Below are 15,684 nucleotides of genomic sequence, written 5' to 3' on the forward strand. Positions count from 1 at the left end.
GCCATCTCAGTCATTGATTGTATAAATTGCATAACTGTACAATCGAATAAAATATATTAAAACAAAGGTTATAAACATTCAAAACTCACCACTTCCCAACTATTTTACTACATCTTCCTGTTACCCATGCTCTTGAGGTTATTTACCTCTGTTGTACCTGTATGACAGAAAACTACATGATGGTGTCCTAGGGTTGCACTTCTTTTCCCTGCTCTGTGTTCAGTGACTTCACACTGGAATCAGCCGTGATGGTAGTTTTCAAAGCACACACATAACAGAAAAATCAGCAAATGAGGGCTTGATTTCTTGTATTGTTGATTACAAAGTAAGGGATGAAGAAAATATTAATAATGCACGTTAAGCTTAAAAGTATGTCCTGTCTAGGGACATGTGGGTGGCTCAGCTGGTTAAGCACCTGACTCTTGATTTTGGCTCAGGTCATGATCTCACCATTCGTGAGATAGAGCTCCAAGTCAGGCTCCACACTGACAGTGCAGAACATGCTTGGGGTTCTTTCTCTCTCCCTCTTTCTGTCTCTCCCCTGCTTGCATGCTCTCTCTCTCATAATAAATCAACTCTTAAAAAAAAAGTCTGTCCTATCTAGAACTGTTAGGTTGCACAAAAAATTGAGGAAATATTCTTCCAGTATTAGAGACAGCAAAAACCTCATTCACGTGTTGAAGAACAAGAGAAGTTCTAACAAACATCATTATTGTCATACTTACATATGAACGTAAAGGCAATTATTTCCCAACATTCATGTCAGAACTCCACATGTCCAGCAACTGCAACCATAAGTTGGCTGCAGTCAGATACAAGAGTTTGGTGAAAATCAACAGAAGCATTTTGGAACTATATGGAATTTATAATAAAGTGTATCACATATTTTCTTATTTGTAAACTGCATGCTACATGTGCTTTTATTAATAATATTTTTGATAGACATGTATACGTATCCACACACACTCAGGCCGACACACACATTGTCCTGGAGACCCAGTCACACATTTATCTACACACCCCTGGTTATAGAGCTAAGACTAGAATTTGTATTTCTTAATTTGTTAGTTCATTATAATCCTCACTAATCCTACCTACTTCTTTTATGAACTTACTGGGATTTTTCATGAGCTTTGGTATATTAAGAAACAATACAATCCACAGTAGAGTGCTTTTCCTAAGAATTAAGTCATCCTAATCTTAATTTTATGAAGTAAACATAGTCCTCTCTTTGAAAATAACCCGTCTTTAGGATTTTGCTGTAGCTGTTAACCACACCCCACAGCGCGAGCATAATCACAGCAAAGCTGAGCCAGCCATAGCGGGAGAAACAAACAAACAAAAAAGAGTTTAAGCCCTCAAAGAAATTCAGCTTTATGTAGGGGGAAAGAGTGGAGAGCAGGAAATACGTTAACTCAAAGAATGGTCTTACCAGAGAGATTTATTTATTTTTTGGAGTTTTACTCAACTTCATTTTTTTAAATTTTTATTAAGAGTTCATTGTTAAATTAGTTTCCATATAACACCCAGTGCTCTTCCCTACAAGTGCCCTCCTCCATGACCACCACCTCCCTTCCTCCTCCCCCTCCCTCTTCAACCCTCGTTTCCGTTTTCAGGGAGATTTTAGAACAAAGTAACAGAATCAAGGGAACACAATAAGGAACACAATGAAAGAAAATTAAGACAAAGACTCAAATCATTTCCAATAACAGCACTGCTTGCTTTCAGCGGTCATGTCATCCCTGCAATTACTGAAGTTAATGAATTGGTAGGAATTCTTGGTGTCATGAAATTTAATAAAGAGTTTAAGTTATTAAACCCTCTAGGGAGATAGCACCGTTATGTTTATTTATGTAGGGATGATATTTCCCAGCCAACTTCACACCGGACAGTGTTTTAAAAAGAAAGAAGCCTCTTTACCTTCTGGTTCTAGCAATTTGGGGATTTTAAATTCCCGCTCGGCAATTCCAAAGGCCTCTTTCAGATTGTCTTTGTTGGATCTGTGCTTCACTGTCTTCATGTCAATTAGGTCTGGTCGCAAGGCGTGAATGATGGCCAGGAAAGCCATCCCATTTCTCCAGCTTGACTTAAAATCTGTCACGCTGACAGACTCACACCTATCGCCAAAGGACAAAAACATGATAAATTCCATTTCAAAGACTGTGTCAAAGCACATCCCCCATATTCACAGTAATTAAGATAGATTTCAGTGAATCAAGTAAATCACATATTCTAGGAAAATATTTTATTTTAATCTCGTGGTCAGATTAAAGTAAAACGCCAGGGTTGATGAGGCTCTTGATACCACAGAGGGTTCATTCTCAAAGTGTGGCCCCTGGCCCAGCAGCATCGCCTGGGCTGCAAGTGCTAGAAATACAAATTCACAGTCGGACCTGACCCCAAAACTACTGCATTAAACCCGCAGGTAGATCTGAAATCTGTCTTCAAACGCCCTGCAAGCGACAACAGTTACTCAAGGTTAATACTCTTCATTCAGGATCTGTTGGCTCAACACTGACTTTAGACTTCTACATGTAATTAAGTTCCCTTCACTAGAGGAAATGATTTCTTTTCTCACTAGAACAAATTATGTGATATATTGTGTTGCTTCAATGCTCAGTAGCTTATCACTCCTCTGCTTAAAACTAGTCATCACGGATGAATGGATAAACAAAATGGGATTTACAGATAAAGTGGAATATTATTCAGCCCTAAAAAGGAAGGGCATTCTGCCACATCTCACAACATGGAAGACCCTTGAAGATACTATGCAGAGTGAAAGAACCCGGTCACAAAAGAGCAAATCCTATATGATTCCATTCATTTAAGGCACCTAGAGTAGTGAAATCCATAGATAAAGAAAAGCAGACCACTGGCTATGGGGGGGAAGGATGGGAGAGAATTTTAGTTTCATACGTTGAGAGAAGTTCTGGAGATGGATGGGGGTGATGGTTATGTAACAATATGAATGTACTTAATGCCACTGAACTGGACACTTAAAAATGTTCAAATGGTAAATTTTATGTTATGTATCTTTTACTACAAAAAAAATGTATTAAAAAAAAAAAACCAACCCTGTCAGGGCACCTGGGTGGCTCAGTTGGTTAAGCATCCAACTCTTGATTTCATCTCAGGTTGTGATCTCACCATCATGAAATTTAGCCCTGAGTTGGGCTCCACATTGGGCATGCTTAAAATTCTCTCTTTCCCCCTCCCTCTCTCCCACCGTCCTCCCCCCTCCCCTCTCTCTCTCCCCCTCCCTCTCTCCCACCGTCCTCCCCCCTCCCCTCTCTCTCTCTCTCCCCCTCCCTCTCTCCCACCGTCCTCCCCCCTCCCCTCACACACACACACACACACAGACCCTGTCATAGCTTACCGGAATAACATCTCTCAGTCTGGACCACAAGGCCTAACACGACTTGGCCCCTGCCTACCACTTCCACTCTTGAACCTGCCCTCTCTTACAGTGTTACAGCCACCCTGGCTTCAGTCCTTTCTCAACACCATGCTCTGTTTTTACATTTTTTTTCAGAGAGAGAGAGTGCAAGCAGGGGTGAGGGACAGAGGGAGACTGAGAATATAAAGCAGGCTCCTCACATAGTAAGGAGCCCGACCCGGCACTCACGGGACTCGATCCCACAACCTTGAGGTCATGGCCTGAACCAAAAGCAAGAGTCGGATGATCAACTGACTGAGCCACTCAGTACTCCCCGTGCTTTTTTTAAATCCATCTGCATAGATGCTCTCTCTCCCACATCTTTGTACCCCTGAAGGCTTCTTCACTTCCCACTCAAAGGTCTCCTCCGCAGAAAGGTGCTCCAGGATCACCTCAGATGAAACCACCCTCCCACCTCGGACATTCTTAATCACCAGAAGTCCTTCCTGACCTTCCTGCCAACTGTAGTAATGACATTGACCTGTGTGCTGCGGGCCAAGCCCCTGGAAAGCAAGGGCCGTGTCCTTCGTGTCTGCTACAGTAGACTCATCCCCAAATGGCATCTGGCATATACATGTGCTCAATATACATATTTCAAATCATTCCATCGATCACAGTTCTGTATTTGACAAGGGATCAGCGAAGATGGTTTAAGAGTATAGTTGCCTCTGTGGGAAATACTCCAAAACAACTGTATTTTCCTTTAATATCTCACAAAAAACCAGGAGGAAATTCAATGGACTCATTGAAGTATAAATCAAATGATAAAAACCACTCAAGAAATAGTCAACTTCAGATGACCTGGGCTTTCCTGAACCTCTTAGGAAAAAAAAATGCCTGAACTACGACTGTGATAAACTACACGGTATGTAGTGATTTTTGTCTTGTTTAACAAATATTTGTGTGGTCCATACTTTGTTCAGAAACTGTTCTAAATACTTTCAAAAAAATAATTCTTATAATACACATAATAATGCTAAAAGTGTTAGTATTATCCACAGTTTTATGATTGAGGAAACACAATCACAAATAGGCTAAGTATCTGAAGTCACAAGTTAGGAAGTGCTGGGGGCCAAGACTCAAACCCAAGATCCTGGCATCGGAATACTAAGCAAAACTGGCTAAAGGGATGGCTGGGGCTGAGGGCAGGGCAGAGTGGGGATCAGAACCAGCTAAGTGCTGACTGGCAGGCACGGCCCTCAATAAAGCCCCAGGCTGTAAGGTCAGCTCTGCACTGAAGCGTGGATGCCAATCCCACAAAGAACATGCTGTGCCAGGTGTTAGAGAGGGCAGGTAGGGCTCCAGAGTGATTGGCAGGATCTCAGCTCATTTAGAAGTTGCAAACTTGGTCCTTGATTCATCTACTTCAAAAATAAGAAAATACAGGGGCGCCTAGGTGGCTCAGTCGGTTGGGCATCCGACTTCACTCAGGTCATGATCTTGCAGATCATGGGATCGAGCCCTGCATCAAGATCTGTGCTGACAGCTCAGAGCCTGGAGCCTGCTTTGGATTCTGTGTCTCCCTCCCTCTCTGCCCCTACCTGGTTCACACGCTGTCTCTCTCTCCTTCAAAAATAAACAAGCATAAAAAATTTTTTTAAATAAGAAACTACAACATACTTCTTATAATATAGTCTTCCTAGAGTCTGGATCTCAGATGAGCTCCAGAGATGCATAGAATATTGAAGTAAGTCTTCTAATCATACCACCAATGATGGCCCAAACTAGAATAAACTCCTGATGAATTACTTAAGAATGATTTTCATCTTGGTAAGTTTATCACAGCTCATAGTTGAAAAGAAAGGAAAGACATGGAGAAAATGTAAACTGTGGTAAAATATTTGAACTTTGAAATGGTTTGAAACTTATTTACAGATAAGTCTGAATATGATTTGATAATGCTCTTCACACATGCTATTATATTGGAATAAAAAATGGAGAAAACAGAAGTAAAACCATCTCTAGAAGATTCAGGAAAAATCTATTTGCTTTACATAAAACCTTGTAAGGTCTGTATGTCTATTTGTCCCTCACGAAATACAGAGGACGCAAGGCCACTGCAGGACGGTAAGACTGGGGGGAGAAGTTAACATCCTAGCCTTTTACAGGGAAGAAGTTACTCACAAGTCTGCCATTGGTGAGGCAGTTCTGCTCTGTTTATGCAGACAATGCCATGAGGAGACAAGAAAGACCTTTTAAACCCCACAGCTCATCTCGTAGGGAGTTCTGCATCCTAACTCCTTATTTTCCCTAAATCCCATCCCAGAAAGTGTTTTAAATGAAAAAGTAAATGTCTGCCAAGAGCAAAAAAAAACCTTTCTTTGTAAAACAGGACTTCTGAACATTAACTTCCTATCATCATCCCCACTTTAAAAAAAAAAAAACAAACAACTCCTATTTTCTGACTTCTCTTCCCTGAGCTATGAATTTCTAAACAATGAAGACTGTGGTGTTTTAATGTAGTCCTCTACAGTTCCAAAAGATAATGTTATGTGTTGATTACTTAGTCCTTCATTCGTTCATTCATTCATTCATTCATTCAATACACATTAATGGAGCACCTACCATGAACTTATATTATGCTAGCATCTGGGGATACACAGTCAATAAAAATGTAGTCCTGACTTTTAAAAAAATTTTTTAATGTTTTTTATTTATTTTTGAGAGACAGAGAGGCAGCGCTAGCAGGGGAGGGTAAGAGAGAGAGGGAGACACAGAATCCGAAGCAGCCTCCAGGCTCTGAGCTAGCTGTCAGCACAGAGACTGATGGGGGGCTCAAACCCACGAACCGTGAGATCATGACCTGAGCTGAAGCCAGATGCTTAACCAACTGAGCCACCCAGGTGCTCCAATGTAGTCCTGACTTTTAAAGAGCTCCTAGTGTGACTGAGTTCATGAACCTCTGTATTTGTAAGATTCACTCCAAGAAAAAGGAAAATAGTGAGCATTTTCCTTTTAGGAGAGGGAAGTGTTCAGATGTATGTTATACCCAGTCAGGCTTATTTTCAGACCCGGAGTCAGTAAGGTTGTGTTAGTGGGGAAAGCCACCCTGTGTGTCTCCTGTGGTCAGAGCAAACTACTCACGGGGCACACTGCTCCTGAGCCCACAAGAGAAGAGCCTTCTTTGCAGACATTTGCCATCTTTCTTGGACTTTGGAGCATTTCTTAGCTGGAGGACTTGAGGTAGGAGATGAGTCAGCCACACTCACACTGTCCAGGGAAGGTTGATTGTAATTGCAAGAAAGAGTCCGGGCAAGCTCTTCGATCTAAGGAACACATAATAATAGTCAACACACACAAATCATAAGTTAGCAGCATTGAGGCAAAACCTTCAGCCAAAACAAGACCTAAAAAGTATCGTGTAACAGTGAGAGTCTATTCATGGTGGAATAAGCACTAGACAAATCCTGAAACAATAGCATTTGAATGCGGGGCTACTCTTAGGCTTTCTTTCAGTGGACTTCGGTCACTCCTGCCCCTTTTCAGCTTGCGTTCCACCTTGAGAGCAAACATCTATTCATCCTCCTGATGTGCTCACAGCACCTGTCCCTCTACTAAATTGACCCAAGTTGAGATCCTAGTCTAGAGTGTCTTCCAAGAGACTGGGCCAATTAGAAGGCATTTTTGATTACAAACCAATAGGAAACAAAAACACATGCAAAAAAAATAGTCAAATATATAAGAGGTAAGTCCTAAAAAAGAAAAAAAATTGCCATCTAGTATGTAAACAATAACCTCATTAGTCATTTAAGAAAGCTAAATGTAGGGGTGCATGGGTGGCTCAGTCAGTTAAGCCTCCAACTTCGGCTCAGGTCATGATCTCACGTTCGTGGGTTCGAGCCCCATGTTGGGCTCTGTGCTGACAGCTCAGAGCCTGGAACCTGCTTCCGATTCTGTGTCTCCCTCTCTCTCTGACCCTCCCCATTCATGCTCTCTCTCTCTCTGTCTCAAAAACAAATAAAAACATTAAAAAAAAAAGCTAAATGTATACAGCAAGAGGACAGTTCCTTCATTTATAACACAGGCAAAAAATTTTTAAAGATAACATCTAGTTATGTTATCATCTAATGAGAATATGAGACACTGGGTTTTAACATATTGCTGGTAAACACAAAAATTGGTCCAGATTTTTTGGAGGCAGTAAGATAACACTTATGGAAAACTTTAAAAGACAAGTCTACAGACGTAGTAACAAGTATTATCGAGAGAGGTACACTTAATAATACTTAATAATAACAGATTAATTATCATTATTAATTAATTGATTCACCAACCACCAATCACTAACAGTAGATGTAACCAACACAATTAATAAACTGATTTATTATTAAATTAAATTAATTAAATTATTATTTTATATTATTATTAAATTAAATCAATTAAATTATTAAATTAAATTAATAAATTGATCTGACTGGTACACCCAATTGTACCTAAAATGGCAGAATCAATATTCTTTTCAAATCCATATAAAATATTTACTAAAATTGACTATGCTGAGCCATAAAGCCTAGAACTGAAATCGTTAAGATGATATTCTCTGACCACACTGAAATTAAGCTAGAAATCAGTAACAAAGATACAACAAACAAAATCCCCAAATATTTGGATATTGAGCAATAGAATGTTATCGAACTCATAGGGCAAATAAGAAATCATAGTGAAAATGAAATATTTTGAATAGAGCAATAATAAAAATATTAGATTCATGGATCAAACAATGCAATATTTTAACGATGCCAACTTTTTCCAACTTACACATTCAACACAATCCTCATTAGAATTCCAACACATTGTCGGTATGTAAATTAACAAGTTATTTATAAAATTCATGTGAATATCAAATCAACGTGTTATGTACCTAAAACTTACACAATGGTAAATTCCAATTACATCTCAATTAAAAAAATTATATGAAAATGCAAAGAGCAAAGAATAACCAAGATAATCCTAAAGAACAAGTTGGCACTATCAGATATCAAGACTTTCTATATAGTTATAGAAATTGATATCGTATAGTACTGGTGCACGGGTAAATAATGGAACAGAACTGACCATCTGACGATGGAGCCACACGTGTATGGTTACTTGAATTTTAAAGTTACAGACAAGGAAAATGATAGTCTTTTTAATACGTGATGTTGGGGTATCTGGATAGCCATATGGGAAAAAAAAAAACCTTGATTGCATTAACCCAACATGCTCAAACATTTCATTCTTAAAAGATTGTAGTTCTAAATATAAAATATGAAATAATTAAGATTTAAAACTGTGCTGTCCAATACGATAGTCACTAGCCACATGTGGCTATTTAATGTAATGTAATGTAATGTAATGTAAATTTAATTTAAAATTCAGTTCCTCATTTCAAGTGTTCAATAGCCACAAGAGACCAGTGGCTACTGTTTTGTATGCTGCAGCTATAGATCATTTCCATCATTGCAGAAAATCCTATTGGACAGAACTATTCAAGAAAAGAGTATAAGAGAATATCTCCATTTTGTTGGCAAAGGAAAAGACTTCTTTATAGATCATAAAAAGTACTAGCCACCAAAAAGGAAGTTGATAAATTTGAACTACATTAAAATCATGAATGTCTATTCATTAAAAGATTGAGAAAGCAAGCCACAGAATCAGAGAAGATATATGCAACTTATATACACTCAACAAAGGACCTGTATCTATATTTTTTTAATGTTTTTTTATTTTATTTTTGATACAGGGAGAGACAGAGCATGAGAGGGGGAGGGGCAGAGAGAGGAGGAGACACAGAACCGGAAGCAGGCTCCAGGCTCTGAGCTAGCTGTCAGCACAGAGCCCGACGCGGGACTCGAACCCACAAACGTGAGATCTGACCTGAGCTGAAGTCTGAGGCTTAACCGACTGAGCCACCCAGGCGCCCCTGTATCTAGATATATATGTATGTATGTGTATATATGTGTATACATACACGTGTGTATATGTGTGTATATATTTATATCTGGATATATATATATATCCAGAGAGAGAGAGACAGAGAGAGAGAGAGAGCATTTATTTTTGAGAGAGAGACAGAGTGGGAGCAGGTGAAAGGCAGAGAGAGGAGACACAGAATTCGAAGCAGGCTCCAGGCTCTGAGCTGTCAGCACAAGGCTCAAACCCACAAACTGAGATCATGACATGAGCCAAAGTCAGAGGCTTAACTGACTAAGCCACCCAGTCACCCCCAGGATACATTTTTAAATTTCTGTAAGTCCTTACATGCAGTAACATAACTAAAATAAAAAAAAAAAAAAAGTCAAGTTCTTGCGAGGATTGGAGAAGGAATTCCCAAACTGTGGTAACTGTAAATCAGAGCAACCATTTTGAAAACTAATTGGCACTACCTGAAGGTCACGTGCCTTATGACCCAGCAACTCCATTCCTAGACATGTATACAAGAGAAATGAGGGCTGGTACCACCAGAAGCAAATAAACAAGAATGCGCCTGGTAACGTTATTCGTAACAGCTGAAAACTGGCAACAAGAGAAATGCCCATCAACAGTAGAATGGTAAATAAGCTCCGGCATATTCATGCAGTATATTCACACATAACAAGGAAAAAGGAAGAAATCCCGTCAATGATATTATAACAGTGACGTAAGAAGACAGATGGTAGCTACACTTGTGGTGTGGTGAATATAGCATAATGTACAAATTCATCAAATCCCAAAGTTACACACCTGAAACTAACATAACTAAGTCAACTATACTCAAAAAAAAAAAAGGACCTACCAACGTGATGCACACTTCAACAAGTTGAAACTCATAGATGATGTTAATTTAAATAAATCTAACACAAAAGAGTATGTAGCGTATGTAAATCAGTTCACTTATAATTCCTTCAGATGGACGTAGCGATGATAAGCTAAACAGCACGAGACCAAAGTGGTGGTTTTTTAGGGAAGGAGGGTAAGGACTGGGAAAAATACATGGGAACTCTGGATTCAGCCAATGTTTTCTATTTTTATCTCGGGTGATGGTTACATGGATGTATTTAATTTATAAGAATACATCAAGCTCTACACTTAAGACCTCTGCATTTTTTTCTATGTATGTTATACTTCAGCAAAAGTTTATTTATGTAAGTAAAATGAAGCTAAAAAAAAAAGCAAAACTTAAGGTCTAACAATTTCATTTCTAAGAATTTGGCTCATGGAAATAATGAAGATTGTATGCAAAAGTTTTATACTAAGAGTAGTCTTTTTGGAATTGCTTATAATTATAAAACCATGAGCATTCTGACTATCAGTTAATAAAATATAGCACTTTACATGAGAACCCCATGACTCCATTAAAACATATATATAAATTCAGAAAGATGTTCATGAGAACAGGTTGAAAAGTTTGGAAAGCCTGACCATTCTGTTTACGATATACATACATAAACAAATGTATACGTTGATTCTTGCTGCACGTATCATGGAGACCATACAGCAAATTATTTAGTGGTTATCAGTGAGTGGTAGAATTACAGACGACTCTATTTGCCTTTTATTATCTGTATTAAAATTTTTAATTAAATGTCAAATATCCTGGAAAGTATGGAGGAAAAAAATTTAACAAATGCCTATAAATTGTCAAATTTTAACATTTAATCACATTTGGTTCATTTTTTTTAAAGAAATAAAACACTGATACAGTTTAAGCCTTCAGCCTTTCCCTCTGCAATTCCATTTCCGTCCTCTCCCAGAGGAAAAAACACAATTCTAAATTTGATTGTTATCATCCTCATGCATTTTATTCTACTATAACTTCAAATGTAGGTATCCAGAAATCGTATACATAGCTTAAATTTTATACAAAGTAGTTATGTTGGTTTCTGGCTTTTATAAAATAAGCATTTGTTGCCCACATAATTTATTTTCAAAGTAATTATGGAGATATACAAACATGCAACTCTTTAGGTAACTGCAGAAAACCTGTACTAATTCGGAATCCCAAGTCTTGAAGAATATATTTATGAATCCTAAGTATCATAAAGCCAGAACCAAAAGTGTCTTTGGTGTTGCTTTCTTGGTGCCGTAGCACAAAAGCTAGCACATAGTAGGTGTTTAAGTTATTTGTGGAATGAAATTAATCAAGTAGTCAGTCTTGGGACAGGACTCTAAATGGTGTGGGATTCTTGGATTGAACAAGCATCCTCAAAACTGGGAGATTCTACAGAGTTAGTTCTCACAAATTTACTCCAGAAGCTTCCTACTGTCTTCTGCCAAAGTAAGCAATCAATAACACACAAAAATTTATCATGACAGGTTCTAGTCAGACTGATGCTGATATCGCAGATAATTCAAGACATCATAATTCAGCATTCCATTTTCAACTGAAAATAATATCAGTGGCCAAAGCTCCACCCGTCAAGATTTTAGAGTGTCTTGTATCTGGAAGAAACTCAGGACTGAATCCTCTTGAATTACACTTATTTCATTCTGCAGTAATTAGAACAGAAATAACTTTCACATCGTCAAATTACTTACGTGAAAGTGCAGTATAATTGTCCAAATCAGGCCAAGAATAATGGATGGGTTTCCATCTATAATATCAGTAACATGAATATTTATTAGCTTGATCTGAAAAAGAAGAAACACAGGTTAAAAGGAGAAGATATTTCACTGCATTAATTTCTCCTGTGAATCTTCCAACGAAATTCATACTCACTGATCGGTTTTTTAGGAATGTGAGGGCATGTTCTATATTGATTCTACACTGAAATGTATTAGATCCTTTGTCTCGAGGCTATGAAATTCAAGCAAAATATATCAATTAGAGATACGAAAAAAATTTTTAATCAATCAAAGGCTTTTTAATGTCACTTAGAAAGCTTACCAGCTGTTGTCCTGAAAGTACTTCTAGAAGGTCCAGGAGGACATGCCCCTTTTTAATGTCCGCAAAGAGGTCTGATACAACCGACGGAGGCGTGTGCTACAAAAGGTCACAGGACATACATTCACTCAAACTTTGGTCCAAAAACATGATACCTTTAGGATTCTCATAGGCCTACTTGGTGTTTTCACAAAAAGTTCAAACTCACTAGTGATTTTTAATTTACAGAATGACAGAGAACACACAAAGTTCTCTATCAGAGCATGATAAGAAAGTAGTGGACTTAATTTTATCTGACGGCAAACTTCCAGTCACACAGCACTCCTGGAGCTTCCACTGAGAGCTTACAACCCGTGCATAGAGGTGGCATTAAAGACATTGAGAATCAGCCAATAGTGACCCATTGGGGAGTAGAACACATTTATGGAGTCATCTATTTATGAACGTACCCTTGTTAGAATTGCATGCTGCAGGGACAGGGAGCCTGTGAGAAGAGGCTCATTCATTTTGTATCTAGGTTATTCCAGGCACTCGGCATCACAGAGAGGCAGGATGGCACAGCGATTGGCAAGCCCTCCGGGCACCTGGGTGGCTCAGTCAATTAAGCATCCGACTCTTGATTTCAGCTCAGGTCATCTCACAGTTCATGAGTTCGAGTCCCTAGTCAGGCTCTGCGCTAACAGTGCAGAGCTTGCTTGGGATTCTCTCTCTCCCTGTCTCTCTGCCCCTCCCCGCCCCCACTCTCTCTCTCAAAAGAACTAAATAGACATTTAAAAATAAAAAATAAAAAAGGCCTCTGGGTCCAGACTGCCTTGTATCCCAGCGCTGTCACTTACAAGTGGTGTGACATGAGGCAAGTCACATAACTTCTTTGTACCTTAGTTTCTTTGTTCTTTAAAGAGGAATAATACTGTCTCACAGGGAGGTTGTAAAGTCACATAAATGTGATGCAAATTCATTATGTGAGCTTTGGACACTGTCTAACATATAACACTCAATACGTACAAATCATCATCATTATTATTATTATTATATTTGATAAAAGGGATGTTGCTCCTTTACCTGATCTCCCATATCCTTAACAAAAGTGTCTCTTTTCTGTGTTGGAAAAGAACAACAAACACCTCTAAACAAGACTTCAGCACACTCTTTCAACCTTTGACACGTCCCAGTACCATTCTGGGGGCCCAAAGGGAGGGAGCAGGAGGAGTAAGTTAAATACATTTACAGTTTTATTTGTTCTCTTTCCCTCACCTTTGCCAACTGTGAGTTTATCCAGCAGGTAAAGGTTTTCTTCTGAGTGTCTTCCTGCTCAGCTATTGAAAAAAGACAACAGCAGTTATAAAATGAGAAACCGCAGAAACCCTTTCAAACATATCAAAGCTTCGCTCTGGGGGTGTGTATGTATTCCACAGTTTTACCAGCTTTCTAGACTTGGTCTAAATTTCAGATGTTTGCTCAAGAAGTCGTCTGGAAATAGCGTGTTCATAGGAGATAATTTTTTATCACTGCAGGTTAGCTGACAAGAGACAATGATTTTTAATACATTCTACTGACAAAAGATTTAAGCCCCCTCATGGCCTTGACAAGCGCGTTCGAGGAATTGTGAGGAGAGAGACTTCCCAACCCAAAGGCACGCCCAGTCTAAGACAAAGCCATGGGTATCGAAAGACAAGCCTCATCAAAGAAAAAAAGAAAAAGAAGGGGGCACCTGGGTGGCTCAGTCTCTTGATTTCAGCTCCAGTCATGATCTCATGGTTGTGGGATCCAGCCCCACCTTGGGCTCTGTGCTGCTACTGAGGACACTGCTTAGGATTCTCCCTCTCTGTCTCTCTCAAAATAAATAAATAAACACACACTTTTTTAAATAAATAAATATGGGGCACCTGGGTGCCTCAGTCGGTGAAGCATCTAAGTCTTGGTTTCAGCTCAAGACATGATCTCACCGTCCTTGAGTTCGAGCCTGCATCAGGCTCTACCCTGACAGTGAGATGTCTGCTTGAGATGCTCTCTCGCTCTCTGAGCCCCCCCCTTCAAAATAAATAAAAATAAACCTAAAAAGCAAACAATCATAAATAAATAAAAGGCTCATAAAGTTGTGGACAGATTAGTCTTGACACTTACAGTATTTATCATGGAGGACATACTGCCACTGAATTAACTGTAAATGAGCTGCAATTAGTGACAGAGGTACCTGGGCGCAAATCCTGCCTCTCTTACCAAGTAGCTGTGTGACCTCAGTAATTTCCTTAGGGAACAAGGCAACAAGCACTCACCTCTAGAGGCTGTTAAGGATTCACCTGACAAGTGCCCACTTTTACTCTTCTCAGGAGGACAGGAGTCAAGGGGAAGACCTGCAACCCTCAGGGTACGTCTTCCTCTCCTCGCAGGGGCAGGAGCAGGCCCTACACCAACTCCAAGCTCCCCACGAGCCTTCTCCCCGCTCAGCTCCTGCGGGCATGTCCGCTCTGCCCTCAAAGGTTAGCCCTGCACACCAGGACCAAGCTTCCATTTCCCCAGATGCCCTTCCCCGGCTGGACAGGGACAAGTGTCAGCCCAGGCACCCTGGACCCAATGCTCACAGCCTTGTCACCACCATCTACCTTGAGGTCACCGGCTCTCATCCCAGCGTGCCTCTGTCAGCACACACACGCGCACGTGCACTTACTGCACACACTCTCCAGCCTGTCAGGTTCCCCTCCGTTCTCTCGTTCTGATGTCCTTAAGACTCTGCAAACGCCCAGGTTTTTCTCATCACCCACCTCTTCTTAACGTGGGAAGCTCTTCCACGGATGATGAATCTGTTGAACACCGTCAGCAAAGTCCCCAGTGTCCAAACCCTCTCGGACAGGGGTCTCCTCTCTGCTCTTGCTGAAATCTGGCGCACTCAAAGTAGGGCTCTGCTCTCTCTTATGCCCCATGCACCATGGGATTTTAATTTCTTCCCCACTGTCCTTTCTCCAGTACAACCCCTCATTCGTGGCAATCTCAGCATTCATACATACATACTGGCCTCTCCGTTTCTTCAGTTCCTCTGCAACAGACTTGTCTTCTGCTCTGCTTCAACCACTCGCTGTCAAGGTCATGCCCCAGACCTCATCATTACCAATAACTGCAGCTCCCGGCGGTCTCAATTTCAGGCATCTCATCTCTGAACAACAGCACTTATCTTTTCAGCTCATTCCGTCTAGCGCCATCGATTCTACCAGCTTTTCACTGTTCCTCACTCCCCCTGATCTCCTTCCTTTCATCCTCTTCCATTTTCAATTCCATGATCACTTCTTACAAACATCGCCTTGTGCCATCTCACGTGGTCTTGGCTCTTCATCACTGCATTCTGCTCACCCCTCCCGACGCTCACCCTGTCCCTGTGCCGACCGGTCTCACCGGGACACCCACGTAGGTC

The 15,684-nt window shown here is 40.1% G+C and overlaps 1 protein-coding gene across 1 annotated transcript in view; it reads right to left on the reverse strand.

The window, feature by feature from the left end:
• Positions 1-1,715: 1,715 nt before the first annotated feature.
• The window catches only part of LOC115302590 (nesprin-2-like), a 93,599-nt gene continuing 79,630 nt past the window's right edge, over positions 1,716-15,684 (reverse strand). Inside the window, exons 3-8 of the mRNA XM_029952528.1 lie at positions 13,533-13,594; positions 12,282-12,377; positions 12,114-12,191; positions 11,933-12,025; positions 6,521-6,702; positions 1,716-2,117 (exon numbers count right to left, since the gene is read on the reverse strand). Of these exons, the coding sequence (XP_029808388.1) occupies positions 1,880-2,117; positions 6,521-6,702; positions 11,933-12,025; positions 12,114-12,191; positions 12,282-12,377; positions 13,533-13,594 (749 nt within the window). The 3' untranslated portion in view covers positions 1,716-1,879. The remainder of the gene's footprint in view (positions 2,118-6,520; positions 6,703-11,932; positions 12,026-12,113; positions 12,192-12,281; positions 12,378-13,532; positions 13,595-15,684) is intronic.

Source organism: Suricata suricatta, chromosome 9 (assembly GCF_006229205.1).
Source record: "Suricata suricatta isolate VVHF042 chromosome 9, meerkat_22Aug2017_6uvM2_HiC, whole genome shotgun sequence".
Lineage (NCBI taxonomy): Eukaryota > Metazoa > Chordata > Mammalia > Carnivora > Herpestidae > Suricata > Suricata suricatta.